The following is a 21,297-nucleotide window of genomic DNA, read 5'->3' on the forward strand; positions in this document are numbered from 1 at the left end:
AAGGATTGCAAGGGGAGTAAAATAACATGGAAGATAGTTTATGATTGCCATGCCACCCATCCGCCCCTCTCTGGGTTGGGTTTTACTAACATGAACACAACCCAGAGCCATGACAAATTACTACACTACTAGAAGCGCATCTAACAAGCGCTGAAATTGGGCTACAAAGCAAGATTACACGACGACGACGACGACTGTAGTAAGGGACCAATCCCATGTGTTGTTGCTACTTGCTAGTCCACTAGCGGGCCTTCTTCATGAAGTAGCAAGGGATCGGGAGCTCGCTCGGATCCGGGGGCACGACGCTCATGAACGTCGGGCCAGCGAACAGTTGCTCTGTCTCCGGAGCAGCTTCCTTGTCGACCGGAGCCTTGGGCTTCTTGTCACACCGATCGGTGGAAGGAGCGCGGCTGGCAAGCCTCTTGACAGCGCTCCAGCTTGTTCGGGACTCCTCGCGACCGGCGCGGTCACCGCCGCCCATGCCCAATGCCACGCGTCCGGCACGATCACCGCCGTCCGTGTCCGATGCCACGCGTCCGGCACGGTCGCCGCCGCCCATGTCCGATGCCACGCGTCTGACTCGCTCGCCTCCGCTCATCTCCGACAGCACGCGTCCGACGCGCTCACCGCCGGTCAAGTCCGACGCGGCGGCCAGAATCATAAATTTGTTATCTATCCATCTCCGGCTCGCCGACGCACGGCCAGGCTTCCCGTCCGTCCGCGATGTCTTGAGCAACGTAGCGATTGGGGCCGACGGTGGGGTTGGCAGCAGCGCAGGAAGAACCGCGGCCATCTTGATCTTGCCCTGTCAAGAACAGAGACAAAAGACCAAGGAAGCAGAAAAGGGGACGAAAAGCACGAACCCTAATTCGATCGGATCGACGGAGGAAGAAGAAGGCGACTTACTCGATTTGATCTTCGTGTTCCGCCGATCACCTTGCCGCCCAACGCGAGAGCTTCGAAACGAAAGCGAAAGCCGGGGTACGTATGTGGTTCCAGTATCTACGTATTTCTAGATCCGGACCTAGGTATTTGTAATTGTCTAGGTCGGTCGTATCTGTACGTCGTATTTCTAGATCTGACCTGCGTACATATCCTAGGTCTTTTTTTTTTGAGAATCTCCTACGATGATAGGTAGCCGGCTCGGACCGGGACTCCTATTTCCCAACCCGTGCGGTGGAAAGCGAGGCCGCGCCCCGTCGCTCGAACTTGGGCCGGCCCAGCTACGTGGCAGGCCTTCCCTAAATTTTTTCGTTTATTTTTGTTTGTTATTTTTATTTTCTGTTTTTTCTTTTTTAGCTTCTTTAAAATTCTTCGAGATTTTAAAAAATTCCTTTGTTTAAAAAATATCAATTAAGTTTTAAAAAAAGTTCCAAAATTCGAAAACTGTTCGTGAGTCCAAAATTTGTTCTCAAATTGAAAAAATGCTCTTAAATTTGAAAATTATTATCTAATTTTAAAGTCCTTGCATTGAAAAAAAGGGCCATAGAACTTTGTTGTAAGTTTCAAGCCTGTCTTGATACCAAATGCTGCAAGTCTGTAAGGCTGCATCTTTAAATAAAGAATATCTCCCACATTGTATTGTCTATATGTTATGTTTCTATCTGCATACTTTTTCATCCTTTCTTGTGCTACTAGAAGGTTGTGTTTGAGTTGAGCCATCATAGTTTCTTTTTTCTGGAGAAAAGTTTGGGCATCAGCATCTATTGGTCTGGGTACTGAGACTTCACCAATCATAGGTGGAGGAAATCCATACATGCACTGAAATGGAGTAAATTTTGTTGCAATGTGATAAGTGGTATTGAACCGCCACTCTGCCAAGAACAACCAGGAGCACCAGTTCTTGGGCTCATTAAATGCCATACTTCTCAAATAATTTTCCAGACATTGATTAACTCTCTCTGTCTAGCCATCACTTTGAGGATGGTGGGCAGTGCTCACTGTGTGGACCCATTGTTGAAGTTCTGAGTTGCCATCTTATTCTGCTGATGCTTACAGAACTATACTGTACTTGTTATATTCACATATTTTACCATTCTGTCAAGGTGACCAATAAAAGATAATGATGGATTGGGAATCTGGTATGTCCGATTGGTAAAATTGTTGAGAGTTTTGGACCCACTTTAGTTTGCTTCACAATGTCTTTAGCGGCGCGAATCTTGCGTCATAACAACTTATTTTATTTTATTTTTGAAATGGAGGCAAAAGATTTGCCTCATCTATTAAATAAAAAAAGAATAGAGTTTGTTACAAGGGTACACTTTTACACGGCATGGATGATTACTCACACAAAATAATGTTCCCTAATTTTTTAGCTCCCGTGGTGATCCAAAGGTTTGCCTCGCAGATGATGTTGTTTAGCAAGATTGGTGGTGGGGCGCTCTTGTTTCAAAAAACACGGGCATTCCGCTCGTTCCAAATGGTCCATGACACAAGCATGATTAGAGAGGCCATGGCCTTCCTGTTGGGGACTCAAGATGACTGGTAATCTGGTGTGTCCAATTAATTTGCTGTGTTTTAGTTTTGAGTCTGGATTGGTGGAAATAGTGTGTTGCTTACTGAAGTACTTGCATTGAAGTCTAACCACATTTTGATTTACTTTTATAAGGTTTGTCCTTGGGTGGCCGAAAGGTACATGTATTGTCATGCACATATATCTACAGACCACAAACTGCAGTTACATATACAACTCTTCCCTGTAGTACTGACTTGCTACTACCTCTGTTTCCGACCCTTGGAACTGCCTTTCAACTCATTGTACCCATGTACGTACCTGTGTTGTAGAGGTACTGTTTTCTCTCGAAGGGTCGAAGCTGATCAATGAGTTGAAAGGCAGGTACTGTTTTCTCTGAATATATTGATGTCAAAATAATCAGAAAGCTGCATGTGAGTGCCAGGATGGCGGAAAATTGCATCAAGATGAGGAGGTACAGCCTGCAGTGTAAATGCGGTTTCAGGCGAGATGAATCATAGCCTGTAATATGCATGCATTCATCGGAGTATCTATAAACTATAAAACATCTGACATTTGGTATGACAACCTAAATTTCCATTTAAGTACCTATAGTATGTTGTGTATGCACAAATTCAAGTGTTGTTGCTGACTGAATCATTTGTGCTATGTTGTGGGTGGACCATACCTTTCTTCCTGTTCTGATTCTGATGGCCCGTGCCATGCCCAATGGAAGCTTTTAACTCGCGGATTTTCTAATTCTCATATATAGCAAAAGCAAGGTATGAAGATAAAGCGAAAGAACCAATTGCCACTAAACCAGTACCACTTAAGCTAGGTGAAGAAGGTACCTACAAAATATCAACAGCACTTCACTTTTGGTGCAGCGCAGAATCTACAATGTCATGATTGTGTGCAGCCTGACGCCACAAACTTCCTTATCTGTAAGATTCAGCCAATTCAGATGGTACACCAGATCATAAACTTTTTCAGGAATACGCTTTGGAGCGTATCTTTGCATTGATAGAGGGGAGAAAGTACAGAGAAGCGACCTAGCCACGTACACAAGCTGGCGTGGCCGGGACGCTAGGTGAGCAGAGGACAGAGGGGATGCTCAGCCCCAAAAACATCAGTTCAAGTTACAGGGATTAATGCATTAACTCCTGTGGCTCCGGCAGCTGCCCAGGAGCGAGCTTCCTCCATGATCGCGCGAACAAGGTCCGAGGTAGAGGGCATGATCTTGTCGAAGACTGCAGCATTGCGGTATTGCCAGAGTGACCAGGCAATGAGGGTGGCAACGGAGACCAGGCCGCACCGCAGAGAGGCTGGAGAAGCGTCCAAGACCGTGGACAACCAATCGGAGAAACCAGATCATAAACTGAAGTACTAATTAAAAGTTGTAGTTACCAAATGAATTGTGCGAGCCAATATATACACATGTAACCAGCAAAGGAAGTTACAGTATCTGATTACCAAATATTCAACCACAGAAATGGTAGCGTGTCACCGGGTGCAACTTAATTGTTTCAGTACTGCACACAGAGCTCCTCAAATCTGGACAAGCTGCAAAAAAACATTATCTATATGCGCATTTTGAGTAAAAGGTACTCCCTCCGTCCCATAATGTAAGACGTTTTTTGACACTACACTAGTATGGGACGGAGGGAGTGGTTGAATAAAAAAAGGCGAAAGTAGAAGCGAAACAAATATATCACTGAACTAAGCAGGGAAAAGATCATCATGGTCACGGACCTTTTAAGCAGAGGCTTTGGATTGTAAGGGAATAAATCTTTCTTATGAAGATCCTCCAAAGTTCGCTTTAACGAAAGGAGACACACTTTAGCACTCAGGAAAAGCTGTTCTTTGCTCTTATTTTCCTTGTCATGAGAGGAACCCAACTTAGTGCCTTCCATTGAGCTGCCAGTTAAACTATTTATATTTTTCAAGGTTCTTTGCCTTTTACAGTTGAATTTTTGTATTTGTGCCTCGTAAACTGAATCATCGACAAAAGCATCCCAACACCCGGATACCAGTCGTAAGCACCTGAGAACAGAGACATAGACATCACATTGGGGAGCCTACACGTGTCTGTCATTTGACTGTATCAGAAAAAATATGGAAGCTACTAACTGACCGTAATAGATACTGGGCACAATGCACACCTACATCTTTAGATATGAGATAATCAACAAGTACCAAGTGATCATAGTGCAACTGCAAAATAAATACAATAAACAATTAACAACTCAAAATGTATATTATACAGTCAAACAGGAGAATGAATTTGGATGATCTATAGAAAAGAAATGACTCATGGGTCAGCAAACTCAGGAGTCCTAAATAACACATTTGGTAAGTGTCGTTACAAATTGCCGAACACTCTAATAAAAATATATTTATTTGTACTTATGTGCAAACTGCAACACATTCCTACAATCTGAAGTTATAGACCATCTGAAATTTACCCATGCCTACAGTCTCACACTCACTTAGAAAACCAGTATGCTTAAGTTGAGTACGTGATAGTAACAAGAGATGATTTACCTCTAGCTATGGTAGCTGATGTACACTTATCCGGACCTATTATCTTGATTGTTATTAGAGCCCTAACGAATTAGCTGCCTACTTACTCTATGAAGTGCAGTAACCAGAATTCCTCAGCTAAAAAATCATTATAGGATGGCATCTCCTATCCTGTACTGCATAAACTACTGGAAGCTTGTTGCTACATCTTTAATAACACGTCACCAAGAAACCATGACAGCATGAAGCTATTTGCACAATCAAATGAACAAGAACTGAATGTCATAATACTGCTTTGCAGTGATAAATGAGCATCTAGCAAATCTAGCAGAATAAGATGTATAACATGTTGACTGACTCACCAATGAAAGCCATTGATGAAAAATATGAACTGGGTCAAAAACTACGGAGAACAGTTTGGCACCAATAAGTTCAGACGTCCATTTAGTTTCCATCTTATCTCTGCAAATTTGGATAGAAGGTGGTAATTATATAAACATACCTACAGTCTGGATAACTTTCCATTATGAAATATTATATGGTATATCTTCTGCTTACATTGCCAACGAAATAAGTGGAGCATCCAAAAGCTGCAAGAGAATGATGAATAACATATCGTCCTGCAATATGAAGGAGCATATGCCCAATACTATAACATTTACTCAAACACGAGGAATACATGTTAACACTAATAAAACAAAGCATTAAGAAGATAAAGGCTTCAGCATTTGGCCTGAAGTACAATTTACATTGGACGAACGGGGACAGGAGAGGAGAGGAACTGTATGTGCAAAGAAAAACATTAGCAAATTTGAGGTATAATGAGCATGATATCTCACTGATGCTCAAGATGTACTCAACACAGAAAGCAACCCCCTAGCAATGTGCACTAATATAGATCCAAATACTCTACTGTAAAGAAACAAACTACCTGCAAAAGCTGACAACAATCACTTATGAAGACAAACAGAATCAGAAATGCATGAGTATGAACATGAAACCCAACTTATCTAGTACCTACAAGACATAACGAAAACCGACCAACTCACACAGAAGCTCGTTTTGTCATTGAACAATGAACAAAGTTAATGAGATTTCTGGCATTTAGAGCAGAAGCATACCTCCTCCATATATAACTGCAGAAAGCATAAAACAATGTCTGTTGATGATTTTGAGTCCAAAATCTTGTCTAAGCAACATCTCTGAAACCAAACTGAGATTTCTGATAAGCCAAAATAGTTGCAATTATCAGTGCAGCCTTCCCCCTTGTGACAACATTGATCTCTCTTACATGAACATTTCAGTCTACTATCATTTCCACTGCAAGCCAAGACTATCGAACAACTAAGAAACAAATACATAGCCTGCCTTTGTAAGTGCCGAGTAGATTTATCCTGAAGCTCGCCCAAACCTACACCACTTAACAAAAATGGGGATCCTTCTAAACAGTTCTCCAGTTTAGTGCTATGTTGGAACATAGGTTCATGGAGTGGACTCTGAAAGTGGCGTCGAAGTAATTTCAGCAAACAAACAACATGTGAGCAGTTCTGCTGTATGTGAGGCTTAAGCCTTATCATTAACATCTGCATCGAGAAAGCAATGATGATGAGTACTTGGTTACAGATTGTTTCAACTTCGTAAGAAAAGATTGCTGAATGTATGAAAACTACCAATATTTTGTGCTTTGAATACTGAGAGAGACTTTTTGGGATATCCTGTTGCTCTTGTAAGAAAGTTGCTAATCTAGGAATGACATCTGCAAGTTCCACAAATATATCTCGTAGGTCTGTGTCTTCTGTGTCACTTTGCTCAACTAAAGAGCACAAGAGCTGGAGGAGACTGCCTGACACAATTCCAAACTGTGCAGAATCTTTAGTCAAACTACGTCGGTCATCTGTGACAATGCTTACAACTTTCCCGGCATTGAGTCGGTAACCAGGATCCCAATGTAACTTCTGAATATGATGAATGGACAGGCAAATGAAGTCATCTTTCAGTTCAGAGTCATTGAGTTTCAGAAGCTTCAGAATAATGTGTAGTACTCGAAAGAGGCAAGTCATTATCTGCCTATTGGTATTGACATATCGTAGTTTGAGTACTGCTATAAAGCTTGTAATACTGGTGCTTTCAGTCGTAGTGTCTTGACTTATGCTTTCCGCAGCAGAGGAACAACCAACAGAACCTTTGGTGGCATTAATTGTAGAATGATTATGAGCGCATGTTGATACCGTGTGTATAGCTGCCCAGACCAGCTCAACAAACTGAATCCAAACGGCTTCCTATGAACACAACAACAGATACAATAATAAATAAATAATTCTATAGAGAAACTTATGCACCATAAAAACAAGGAGAAGAGCATGAGCAGCATACAAACTTCATTAGGGAATTAGAGATGGCCATCAAGATATTCCCAGCTGAGTGCTTAATATAATCACTACATAGATGAAGTAAGCCAACCTGAAAAGGATGGGGTAACATAGAAGTTCAGTAGCTTATGAGCCATGATACTCCGGGCTGCAATAATACATAAAGTAAGATAAATAACAACACACTAGCCAATATTCATAATATGAATTTAAGTGGATGGTGTATAAGAACAATGAAAATCACCAAGGCAAAAGGTTATGCCAAGCCGAGCATATTGACAGCAGCACACACAGTTCTGCACATGCTAGATGTTAGATGGGGTGGCAAATTGGCATGAATAGGATGCACACCCAAAACATTATGCCAAATTGCCACTTCAACAATAAATAATATCTTCATTATAAACCTAAAAGCAGCGAGTCCAACAAATAGCCTGATGTGATGCCACCACAAATTATCAATCTAATACTGAAATAATAAAGGACTCAAAGTTCCACAAGTTCCTCAGGTTAATTATTGGTGCAATGTTGATGTTATCCATTGTCATGTAGGTAGGTTTAGTTTGGACACGCCAACGCTACTTATGGACCAAACGATAAGATTGATACATATTCCGAAACTGTGAGCTTCACCCTTGCTCTTCTCCTCATGTCAAAAGTAATTACTAAAAAATGTCAAAGCAGGAGGTTGCAAAATAAAATGTAGCCAAGTTCTATTATTAGAAAAGAAAACACAACATGAGTGTTATTAGTTACTGACGCCTGATAGAAAAATAACTTTCAAAAAGGTACTACTGCCCAAAAACCTTGATGGGTATATGATGCTTGTGCATGAGGGAAGGTTGGTCTGGATATGCAGCAGCTTGGCTGGGGGGGGGGGGGGGGGGGCATGAAACATGGAGGACATCACATGAGAACTTCTTACCACTATGGAGATAATATTGGCCAGGCAGCTAAACCCATCATCAAAATGGTGGTCAGGTGGCAAACAGCAACTGTGAGCTTCTTCCGAGCACGAAACAATCTCCAAAAAGGCAAGGGGATGAAACAGGTAAATATGTATTATCTCTTAATAACATTGTACTAAAGTATAGATAGCAAATGTGCATGAGTTTGAGTTCAACAAAATATAAGAATAAGATACAAGACAAAAATTAAGTATGGTACAGAATATCTCAATAAAAATGCACAAGACCTGTAGGTTTCAAGGAAAGCATGTGAAAGCTCAATTTTCTATTCTAACTACTGACTGAAACTCACTCTGTCGGTTGCATGATTGGCACACTCGAGCTGCTCCACGAGATATCTTACAATACGGACTACATTTATGTGCTACTGGTTACTTGCAAGTTTGGTACGTGTTGACACCTGATTTTGGCAAGATATAGATTGCAATGAAGATGGTCTCGAGTGAACGGGTTTTCAGCATGAAAAGATTCACATCGCCGAGTGGGACAACTTTGATGTTTCGGTTATATTCATTTGACCTTATCTTACGGACCGAAACTATACTCCGAGTGTCATAATTCAATGTTTCGAGTGGTTTTTGGCCAATCACGTCTTCAAGATGACCTCGGATGAAGGAGCACTCTTAAGGAATTGTCTTCGTCTCGTTGAGCCAATCGATTTTGATATATAAATCATCTCAATCCGAGTTCATATGCAAAAGTTAGAGGCAATACACTGCAGACCAAACCTCAACGGAAATATGGCGCGAGGTGCGAGACACTTGTCCGATAGGTTGCGCGAGTAATTCGGCCATCAAGGCGGCCTTGAATCGAAAAACCTTCAACACGAAAAAGTTTTGTCTCGTCGAGCCGATCGTTTTTCATATAAAATTTGTCTCAATCCAAGATCGTATGCAACCTGGAGAGGCAAATCAAGATCAGGCTGTGTTTTCAGTCGGGAAATCCGAGTGAAAAGTTTACCATCCGAGTGAAAACCTACCGATCGAGTAAAAGGTCGAGTGAAAACTTATCGATCGAGTAAAAGATTGGCTTCCGAGTGAAAATATAGTAATCCGAGTGAAATTATCATCCAAGTGAAGTTATTCCGAGTGAAAAGATTACCATCGGAATGAAAACTTGACGTTCGAGTAAGATATTGCCTTCCGAGTGAAATATAGTCATCCGAGTGAAAGATTGTCTTCCGAGTGAAAGACTCTAACATCCGAGTGAAAAGGTCCAGTCGGACGAAAAACTCTAATATCCGAGTGGATGAGCTCGGATCCGAGTGAAACTGAAGATGTGCCCGAAAGGTAATCCAGATGACCTCGGATGGAAAAGTGATCAACACGGAAGTTGTGCGCATCGTCAAAACGGTGAACTTTGGTTTTGGAGTCATTATCATCTGAGATAGTATACGGCCTGTAAGTTCACTACGAGACTCGGACAATCCAGTCCGTTACATGACCGAGTCCGACTGGATATTAAAGATGGCTTCGTAGAATATTTAAGATGGTCTTATTTGGAAAAGTGTTCAACATAAGAATTGTTCGTCTCGTCGAGGCACACAAGTTTCATATTTGGGCCGTCTTGATCGGAGGTCATATGCAAGCTCGGCGGCCCGCGCAAGGAGGAAGACAGAAGTTGGGCCAGATTCAGACTGAATCCGAGTTGGAATAGAATTAGGACTCTAGGACGTGAATTGATGTAATTTTTTGTAAGGAAAGCCTAGATGAATCCTTTGCTTGTACGGGAAGTCCAGCCGCCTCTTATATATGTTGGGGGTGATGGCCGATTGAACAACACCAATCGAACCAATCAATCTATTACACTTTTGTGTGCATCTATCTTTATCCCCTACCCTTGTATTTTCTTTCTCGTTATTCGTTCGTTCTTCGCGTTGGAGGGCAGCGATCCACGAGGCTCTAGGGGCGAGCGAATCGACCTAGGGCAGCCCATAGCCGCCGCACTCCCTGACGGGGTCCCTCCCGGGCGTGTGGGGTTTCGGGTCTTCAAAAGCGCCCGCTGACTGTCTTGCGTATCGCGCTGTCGGTCGGGTCTCCTTCGACATGAGCTGCGGTGCATCACCCCCGGCGTCGAGGGTACACGTGACGTGTTCGTGTGTCAACACACTTTTTGGCGACTCCGCTGGGGACGAAGCTTTGAACAGTCTCCAGCCTGTTCTTGCTACGAGGAGAGCGTCATCGAGCGGCTGCAATCTACAACGGTAACATGTATCATCAATCTCCTTACGTAGATGCAAATAGCCATTATGTTGATGTTGCTAGATCTTTCAATGGACATGTCATGTCGGCTAGCCCTAACGAGCAAAGGCCGACTAGTTATTCCGTTGGAGAAACTTGGAATTTACATAATCGCGACATGCAACTTATGAATCTGAACTTTCGTGCATCGACAACATCTTTCAATATGCCGATGAACAACACAATTTGTTCGAGTGATCAATATATGACACCTCATGTGCAGGAGGGCATCTCACAGTTTTATCCATCGGCAGCCAACTCGCAATATGCGGGTTTATCCCCAAACATGCCGATGAATGAGGCAATCGGCCATGCTTCCATTAGCTATTTGGACGGTTATCCTCAGTCATCATATAATACACCTCATGATATTAATTGTTCAGCATCATATGCAACTAAAAGTATTCATGACTCGGCTCACTTTTATGGCCGAGTGAATGGAGATTCTACAGGAGTGTATGTGTCTAATATTGCAGGAGATGAGGTGACTTTGGCTGCGTTAAAAATCTTAGCGCAAAATAAGAAGATTACCACTCTTTGCCTTGAGCAACATGATAAAGGTTTGGTTCCTGATTATGAGGCAATAAAAGCTAGGGTTTTGAAAGAAGATGAAGTGTTACCGATTGATCAAATTGGCATGAGAAAATATTCAACAACAGTGCACATGTCTTCACCTATCATTGCAGCATGTTATACACCCCCTATACAATCGCAAAATTTCGGCAACATCAATTCATTGCCGAAAGATCATAAAAGTATTGGGGGGCAAGCTGATCCAAGCAGGGCTGAGTTTAAAGAAAAACATGTGGCCCAAGTGGACAAGATCAAGCCAAAGCTCACAGGGAATAGCGTCAACGAATTTACTACGCCAACTCTTGAGGAATTACCAGCAGAATATCGACATGCTTATGAAGCACTCAAGAAGAAACGTGGAGTGGAATATTTGCAAGAATACGTCAAGTGCCTTCCTCCATGTAGCAACCATGTTGGCTCCTTTGCAATTTTGGGGCAAGATAAAAAAGAAGCTTTGCAAGAAAATCGTCAAGAAAGGGTTCACTCGGCTAATACGGTTGATTCGGTTGAAACTGAGTCAAATATGACTAAGTCGTCTACAGCTGAGTTGAACAGTTCCTTTTGTGACAAGACAATGGTGGATTCAATTGAAACCAAATTAACCACTGAGACGTTTAAGGCCGAGTGCGTTGCATCGAGCCAGCCGAGTGCATCGTGTCAGCCAAGTGCATCACCGGCTAAAGCCGCTGGAGCCGAGTGCATCAAGCCAGTTATTGCTGCGTGTACCAAAATAGAAGATGCAAGCTTCACCAAGCAAAAGAACGGTAAACGCAACAAATTGGCCGTGCTCGATTTTTCTGGATGTGAGGGAGCTTACATGCTGCCCTATGAGTTCCGTGCCAAAGAAATTGATGAGCATCAAGAGCAAAGTTATATGGGCAAACAAAGTTTGACTAGTGACGAAGACCAAGAACCAGAGCGTGCAGCTGAACGAAGTATAGCTGACGAAGAGCGGCCGAGTGGAATCCATTCGGGTAATCCGAGTGAAATCTACTCGGGAAATCCAAGTGAAATCTATTCAGGCAATCCGAGTGATGAGGCACGAGATCCAGAAAAAGAGGAAGATGCATTCGAGAATTATTCAGAAGCGGAGCAAGGTATTGTTCCAGTGGTGCAACCATCTTCTCGTTCCAACGACTTCACAAAGGTACACCTAGCCGAGAGTTTACTCAGTTTTCGATTCGGTCAAAATCATATTGTTGATGCACCCGTTAGTAAGATTCTAATTAATTTTGAAAGACTGATCGAGATGAGTAATCTGTTTGTTTCGAATTATCTTGTTACTAATCATGCTGATCAACACATGGCACCATTCATAGAGGCTAATAATGACAACTTATCGCAACCAAAGTTGTTCCCGTCATGCCGACTGAACTTTATATTCATATGGGCAATTTTGTTTGTTTCATGCCTGGCTAACATTTGGTCTCAGATGAGATGTATATTATGTAATTATTTTGGTTGCAGGAGTATAAAGCCAGGTTCAAAGTTCTCCAGGATAGCCGATTCAAGAGCATCGGGAAAGGAGGACGAGAATCAATGCATAGACGAGTCGGATGATGTTAAACTGACACCGCTCGGTTGTTTTGTATCGAAGCCGGTATCACAATATCGGTTAATGGACCAGGAGTGTACGTCTAGTGCAGTCATAGTGGATCACATCATCGGTACATCGCTGACTAATCTTATTATTATAATTGATCACGATGTCGAGCCGTCAAGACAAGAGCCAACGCAATGTTCGTTCAAGCAAAATGTCAAAGATTGCAACATGATCCATCAAGTCAAGCAATCGGACAAGATAGGACGATTGGAGTTTGTTGAGGCATGATCATTTGGACAGTCGGATCATTTTGACGGCCATCAAATGTTGACTCGGCTATCTTCAGCCGATTTATCTAAAAGTGGACATGTACACGTCAATGATGATGGGGTCAAGTCTTCGAGCAATGATATTGTTAAAAAGTGCATCAAGAACAATCTTGAAGACGGAAATTCCATCAAAGCTACAATGATAACATCTAGCACTGGGGGGCAACAAGAGAATTCAAAGACCGGTGCACGCACAACCAAAGAAAGCAAATGCCATGGTAAGCACAAAAGCAAAAAACCGAAAGTCACTTTCGCGCAGTTATTAGAAAAGTACCAAAAGATAAGTGAGGCAAAGAGTGCTTATCAGTCGAGTGAAGCAAAAGCATCGAAGTCACCCCCAAGGCATAAATCTGAAGACTTGGATTGGCAAAGGAAGACGTTGAGCAAGCAGACTTCATATCCTGCTTTTGGGCCGCCAATGCCAATGTCGTGGATGCCTCCCTACGCTCATGTAAATCCATATCCATCATGGGGCACGTATGATACAAGGGCAAATTATCCATCTTATTTTAGATCATCTCGCCAACATTATGCAGCTCCAAAAAGATCAACATTTGATGAACAATCACACGTCAAAGACCGTTTCAATCATAAGGAATCGGTCCGGAGCTCAAGGAACAAGAAAGAGGTGGTCAAGCAAGTGTACCAGGTCAAGAAAGATGGTCGTAAGTGTGCTACTTCAGATTTGTTCTCAAATAACAAAGAGCCAGTTAAAGTATTGACATTGGCTACAAAAGGCAACGAGGCAAGTCAATCAAGTGCCAAATCTGAAGGGAAGAAGTTGAGAGTGCACAAGGCCAAAAAAGAGTTGGCATTGGTTGAAACAAAATCACAGCCGACGTGCTCACTCGGCTTAGCACATTGGCAAGAGAAGGAATTACAAAGACTTAGTGCACATGAGTTGAGAAAGAAGAACATGGCATGGGTTCCCAAGAGGAGCAGTCAAAATAGAAATGATGTCCGACCTTCTATTGCAACAAGTGTTAAAAAGGTGAAGAAAGAAAAGGATGGCCGCAAGAGTGCTATTTCAGATCCGACTCCAAATGACAAAAAGCCAGCCGGGCCTATGTTGGCTGCTAAGGACAAGAAAGTGAAGCAAGTAAAATTCAAGGATCCAATAGTCAAGTTTGGACAGGCCAAGGCAGCCAGAGATGCCCAAAGTCAGGAAGAATTTGCCAGTGCATAAACCAAAGTCCCAGCCGGGACGCCCACTCGGCTTACCATATTCGCAACAGAAGAAGCTAAAACGTCTTAGGGCCAAAGAGCTGGAGAAGAGGAACATGGCCTGGGTTCCTAAGGAAAATCCTCGAGTCAAGAGCGGCATCACATCTCCTGTTGCGAAGCCAGCAGAAATAAGGGAGTACAAGTGTAAAGCCCGTAGGCGAGGACGACAATTTTCATATAGGAGACTCCAGGAGGCGTCTCATCCATATTCTTCAATCGTACCATCAAAATCAACGCTATGGAATTTATCCTCAGCCGAAACATCTGACTTATTTCGGCTATTCACACTTTGGTGGACGGACTCCCGAGCACTTTTGAGATAAGAACGCATGGCCAATATTTGCATATCGCCCTCAGAATTCATTGTGTTGACAAACCCGGCATCTGGCTAACGGTGTTCACCATGGTTGATTTCCTACTCCTATAGCCGATGCTCATTGTTTGCCAATACTGGCGAGGCCGACTTAATTATTGAGTCGACCGCCAATCAAGGGTCTAGTGCATAAAAGAGCCCCGACTCCAAATGTTATTTATTTGCAGGATCCAAGTCAGGAGACAGACGTTGTTCGGCGGAGGCTTGATGGTGTACTTTGATAACGAGTTGAGTCGCCGAACAGTTGACGGTATTCCTTTGAGGTGCATGGTCATAATCGTTCGGCAACCGTCTTCGTTGAAGGGTTCTAATATTCCCAGGGAATGCCTGGACAAATGCAAGGTCCGGATTGACATAAGAAACTTACGTGGAAGCCTTTGTGACATCCAATTGTTGTTTTCAGACAACTATTATCCAAGAGGCTCTACCGAAGAAGCAACAAACATGAGCATATGGATGATTAAAATTATCATACTCAACGTGCACAGCCGATGGAGTGTTGACATCGTGCTTAAACATTACCCTAAGCAAGGTATTTTCTGGCACGCAAGCTCTGCCAGAAAACAGGGGGGCATGTGTTGACACCTGATTTTGGCAAGATATAGATTGCAATGAAGATGGTCTCGGGTGAACGGGTTTTCAGCATGAAAAGATTCACATCGCCTAGTGGGACAACTTTGATGTTTCGGTTATATTCATTCGACCTTATCTTACGGACCGAAACTATACTCCGAGTGTCATAATTCAATGTTTCGAGTGGTTTTTGGCCAATCACGTCTTTATGATGACCTCGGATGAAGGAGCACTCTTAAGGAATTGTCTTCGTCTCGTCAAGCCAATCGATTTTGATATATAAATCATCTCAATCCGAGTTCATATGCAAAAGTTAGAGGCAATACACTGCAGACCGAACCTCAACGGAAATATGGCGCGAGGTGCGAGACACTTGTCTGATAGGTTGTGCGAGTAATTCGGCCATCAAGGCGGCCTTGAATCGAAAAACCTTCAACACGAAAAAGTTTTGTCTCGTCGAGCCGATCGTTTTTCATATAAAATTTGTCTCAATCCAAGATCGTATGCAACCTGCAGAGGCAAATCAAGATCAGGCTGTGTTTTCAGTCGGGAAATCCGAGTGAAAAGTTTACCATCCGAGTGAAAACCTATCGATCGAGTAAAAGGTCGAGTGAAAACTTATCGATCGAGTAAAAGATTGGCTTCCGAGTGAAAATATAGTAATCCGAGTGAAATTATCATCCGAGTGAAAAGAAAACTTGACGTTCGAGTAAGATATTGCCTTCCGAGTGAAATATAGTCATCCGAGTGAAAGATTGTCTTCCGAGTGAAAGACTCTAACATCCGAGTGAAAAGGTCCAGTCAGACGAAAAACTCTAATATCCGAGTGGATGAGCTCGGATCTGAGTGAAACTGAAGATGTGCCCGAAAGGTAATCCAGATGACCTCGGATGGAAAAGTGATCAACACGGAAGTTGTGCGCATCGTCAAAACGGTGAACTTTGGTTTTGGAGTCATTATCATCTAAGATAGTATACGGCCTGTAAGTTCACTACGAGACTCGGACAATCCAGTCCGTTACATGACCGAGTCCGACTGGATATTAAAGATGACTTCGTAGAATATTTAAGATGGTCTTATTTGGAAAAGTGTTCAACATAAGAATTGTTCGTCTCGTCGAGGCGCACAAGTTTCATATTTGGGCCGTCTTGATCGGAGGTCATATGCAAGCTCGGCGGCTCGCGCAAGGAGGAAGACAGAAGTTGGGCCAGATTCAGACTGAATCCGAGTTGGAATAGAATTAGGACTCTAGGACGTGAATTGATGTAATTTTTTGTAAGAAAAGCCTAGATGAATCCTTTGCTTGTACGGGAAGTCCAGCCGCCTCTTATATATGTTGGGGGTGATGGCCGATTGAACAACACCAATTGAACCAATCAATCTATTACACTTTTGTGTTCATCTATCTTTATCCCCTACGCTTGTATTTTTCTTTCTCGTTATTCGTTCGTTCTTCACGTTGGAGGGCAGCGATCCACGAGGCTCTAGGGGCGAGCGAATCGACCTAGGGCAGCCCATAGCCGCCGCACTCCCTGACGGGGTCCCTCCCGGGCGTGTGGGGTTTCGGGTCTTCAAAAGCGCCCGCTGACTGTCTTGCGTATCGCGCTGTCGGTCGGGTCTCCTTCGACGTGAGCTGCGGTGCATCACCCCCGGCGTCGAGGGTACACGTGACGTGTTCGTGTGTCAACAGTATGTTAATTCTAATAATCCAGTAAACCCTAAAACTAAACATCAGAGCGACCGATGAATGGCTCAGGGAAATCCAACTAAGGATTACTGTAGTACAGAGATAAACAGTTAAAAGGGACCAAAAACTAAGCAACCGAAGTCTGAAGCAATACCTGATCCGATGCGCACCCTTGCTCCCCATCATCCACCTCGTCGTCGTCCCAACCTCGAATTGTCTTGTTTACCTAATAACAAACAAAAGTCCTCAAAACAAGCATGGGAAGAACGGGAACGGAAAACGTAAAGCAGCAGTAAATCAAATCATCGAATCGAAGCTAGAGGATTACCCGGGAGAGCGCGACGAGTATGCGCCGCTCTTCCTCTCTCGTGAGCTGCGGCCGCCGCGTCGCCAGCGGTTCGGGTTCCTGCAGAGGAGGGAGGACAGCGCAAGCGGCGTGAGAGGCTAGCTGGGAGGCCGCGGTTACCAGATACGAGCGCCCGGCGTTGCTTACGAGGTGGGGGAGGAGGGAGTCGGCGACGAGGTCGCAGAGGTGCGCGAGCTGCTGCCTCTCCTGCCACCGCGGCCGCTCTGCCATTTCCTCGCCGTGGGTCTGATTCGAATCGATGGCTTCGATAGGGGGATTACCGTCTACCGCTTTGAGGAGAATAGCGTTTTTTTCCTTCTAAATCAAACCTGCTTTGTGGGCCAGCTCTTTTGGATACAACAATGTTATAGGATTATTTTTCGCAAGAAAATGCCATAGGAATAATTGAACCCGTATGCACACAAAAGGCCACTATCTAGAAAAAAAATGACAGATTACAACTATGACTATATCATTACCATATCCACTCTTCATTTATTCCTAATTTGCAAACTGATTGAAATGGATACACTTCATATTTCTAATTAGTGTGCACTTTTTTTTACTAACATCATTCTTTTGCTAATATTATGCCATGAGAACATGGTCTACAAATTCTCTTCTTGATGGAATAGAGGATTCCTATTTTCTAGTATTCTCATGAGAACATCTACTAATAAGTCAAATGAATTGTAAATTTTATTATTCTAGAGGTTTTTTTGATAAGTTATATGAAATCTTGCTAAGTGCATCATCCAGGCTCTTCATCTCTACTCAGTCCATATATAACATAAACAACAACATTGGATTTACATATTTTTCTTTTGCGAGTGAAATCGGAGTTTTATTCCAAAAGTGTAGAGTTACAGTCAGCCGACAAAGAAAAATGCTACACATTAGATAAATGGATTGAGCATCAAATAAAACAAATGCAAAGAAAAATATCTTATCAATTGACAGTAAAATGTAAGCTTGAAACTTGCTGATGTAAAAGTTCATGTTTAATAGAAAAATAAAAGTATTTTGGATTCGAAATGCCATGTCTGTAAAATTGCAGAGCATGCCCTATAAAGATGTGCTCCAATGCAAAGGAAGATGGGATGTGACTTGTGAGCCATTACAATTGTGTTTCATAAGGCATCAATCTAGATAACAAATTGAAGTCAATAGTTATTTTTATGAATAGTCAGTAGAGATTTTTTCTCACGTAACCATAAAAAGGAGTGCATGTACAAGAAAAACCACCACACAAATCATCCTAGAGTTGATATTTGCTGGTTCAAAAGTATCGTCTGTTTCTCGTTGTAAACACGACCTCATACCAAAACAAAGCACTAGTGCGGCAGTACCCTATATGTTAGGGAATGCGGTAATTTAAAAAAATATTCATACGCACACGCAAGATCATGGTGATGCATAGCAACGAGAGGGAAGAGTGTAGTCCACGTACCCTTGTAGACCGTAAGCGGAAGCGTTATGACAACGCGGTTGATGTAGTTGTACGTCTTCATGATCCGACCGATCCTAGTACCGGAAGTACGACACCTCCGCGATCTGCACACGTTCAGCTCGGTGACGTCCCGCGAACTCTCGATCCAGCTGAGTGTCGCGGGAGAGCTTCGTCAGTACGACGGCGTCATGACGGTGATGATGATGCTACCGGAGGGCTTAGCCTAAGCACCGCTACGATATGACCGAGGTGGATTATGGTGGAGGGGAGCACCGCACACGGCTAAGGGATCAATAATCAACTTGTGTGTCTATGAGGGTCCCCTGGCCACGCATATAAAGGATGGAGGGAGGAGGAGGCCGGTCCTCATATGGCGCGCCCAAAGTGTGGAGTCCTACTAGGCTCCCTAGTCCTAGTAGGATTCCCCCTCCCACATGGAATAGGAAAAAGGGAAAGGAGAAAGAGAAGGAAGGAAGGCGGCGCCCCCTTTCCCTAGTCCAATTCGGACCAGTCCATGGGGAAGGGGCGCGGCCACCCTTAAGGCCTTTCTCTCCTTTCCCGTATGGCCCATTAAGGCCCAATACGAATTCCCGTAACTCTCCGCTACTCCGAAAAATACCCGAATCACTCGGAACCTTTTCGATGTCCGAATATAGCCTTCCAATATATCGATCTTTACGTCTCGACCATTTCGAGACTCCTCGTCATGTCCTCGATCTCATCCGGGACTCCGAACAAACTTCGGTCATCAAATCACATAACTCATAATACAGATCGTCACAGAACATTAAGCGTGCGGACCCCACGGGTTTGAGAACTATGTAGACATGATCGAGACTCATCTCCGGTCAATAGCCAATAGCGGAACCTGGATGCTCATATTGGTTCCTACATATTCTACGAAGATTTTTATCGGTCAAACTGCATAACAACATACATTGTTCCCTTTGTCATCGGTATGTTACTTGCCCGAGATTCGATCGTTGGTATCTCAATGCCTAGTTCAATCTCGTTACGACAAGTCTCTTTACTCGTTTCGTAATGCATCATGCCGCAACTAACTCATTAGTCACATTGCTTGCAAGGCTTATAGTGATGTGCATTACCGAGAGGGCCCAGAGATACCTCTCCGACAATCAGAGTGACAAATCCTAATCTCGATCTATGCCAACTCAACAAACACCATCGGAGACACCTGTAGAGCACCTTTATAATCACACAGTTACGTTGTGACGTTTGGTAGCACACAAAGTGTTCCTCCGGTATTCGGGAGTTGTATGATCTCATAGTCATAGGAACATGTATAAGTTATGGAGAAAGCAATAGCAACAAACTAAACGATCATCGTGCTAAGCTAACGGATGGGTCAAGTCAATCACATCATTCTCTAATTATGTGATCTCGTTAATCAAATGACAACTCATGTCTATGGTTAGGAAACATAACCATCATTGATTCAACGAGCTAGTCAAGTAGAGGCAAACTAGTGACACTCTGTTTGTCTATGTATTCACACATGTACTAAGTTTCCGGTTAATACAATTCTAGCATGAATAATAAACATTTATCATGATATAAGGAAATATAAATAACAACTTTATTATTGCCTCTAGGGCATATTTCCTTCAGTCTCCCACTTGCACTAGAGTCAATAATCTAGTTCACATCGTCATGTGATTTCACACCAATAGTTCACATCTTTATGTGATTAGTTCACATCTTCATGTGACTAATACCCAAAGGGTTTACTAGATTCAATAATCTAGTTCACATCGCTATGTGATTAATACTCAAAGAGTGATCATGTTTTGCTTGTGAGAGAAGTTTAGTCTACGGATCTGCAACATTTAGATCCGTATGTATTTCGCAAATTTCTATGTCTACAATACTCTGCACGGAGCTACTCTAGCTAACTGCTCCCACTTTCAATATGTATCCAGATCGAGACTTAGAGCCATCTAGATTGATGTAAAAAGATTGCATCAACGTAACTCTTTACGATGAACTCTTTTATCACCTCCATAACCGAGAAATATTTCCTTAGTCCTCTAAGGATAATTTTGACCGCTGTCCAGTGATCTACTCCTAGATCACTATTGTACTCCCTTGCCAGAATCATGCTAAGGTATACAATAGGACTGGTACACAACATAGCATGCTTTATAGAACCTATGACTGAGGCATAGGGAATGAATTTTCATTCTCTTTCTATTTTCTGCTATGGTCGGGTTTTGAGTCTTTACTCAACTTCATGATGACCCACAAGTGTAGGGGATATATCGTAGCCTTTTCGATAAGTAAGAGTGTCGAACCCAACAAGGAGCAGAAGGAAATGATAAGCGGTTTTCAGTAAGGTATTTTCTGTAAGCACTGAAATTATCGGTAACAGATAGTTTTGTGATAATGTAATTTGTAACAGGTAACAAGTAATGCAAGTAAATAAGGTGCAGCAAGATGGCCCAATCCTTTTTGTAGCAAAGGACAAGCCTGGACAAACTCTTATATAAAGTAAAGCGCTCCCAAGGACACATGGGAATTATCGGCAAGCTAGTTTTCATATGATCCGCGTTCGGTACTTTGATAATTTGATATGTGGGTGGACTGGTGCTTGGGTACTGCCCTTACTTGGACAAGCATCCCACTTATG

General features: G+C 42.9%; 1 protein-coding gene across 10 annotated transcripts; it reads right to left on the reverse strand.

The window, feature by feature from the left end:
- Positions 1-29: 29 nt before the first annotated feature.
- On the reverse strand, positions 30-17,517 carry LOC123188883 (uncharacterized). Of its 10 annotated transcripts, none has more exons than XR_006495276.1 (14): positions 17,348-17,509; positions 17,183-17,260; positions 17,009-17,080; positions 8,270-8,368; positions 7,349-7,435; positions 6,646-7,254; positions 6,097-6,558; positions 5,534-5,595; positions 5,338-5,437; positions 4,587-4,666; positions 4,205-4,495; positions 3,926-4,006; positions 3,141-3,777; positions 30-2,934 (listed from the first exon to the last, which is right to left on the reverse strand). XR_006495276.1 is itself a non-coding variant. In XM_044601162.1 (12 exons), exons 1-12 carry the CDS (start codon positions 17,429-17,431, stop codon positions 3,979-3,981), a joined length of 2,061 nt encoding a protein of 686 aa, XP_044457097.1. In that variant the 5' UTR covers positions 17,432-17,509; the 3' UTR covers positions 30-3,978. The 10 variants fall into 10 exon arrangements, 1 of the variants encoding a protein (XP_044457097.1); XR_006495275.1 differs by having other exon boundaries at positions 3,141-3,830; XR_006495271.1 differs by having other exon boundaries at positions 3,926-4,015.
- Between the last annotated feature and the right edge of the window lie 3,780 nt (positions 17,518-21,297).

This window comes from Triticum aestivum, chromosome 2A, assembly GCF_018294505.1.
Source record: "Triticum aestivum cultivar Chinese Spring chromosome 2A, IWGSC CS RefSeq v2.1, whole genome shotgun sequence".
Classification (NCBI taxonomy): domain Eukaryota; kingdom Viridiplantae; phylum Streptophyta; class Magnoliopsida; order Poales; family Poaceae; genus Triticum; species Triticum aestivum.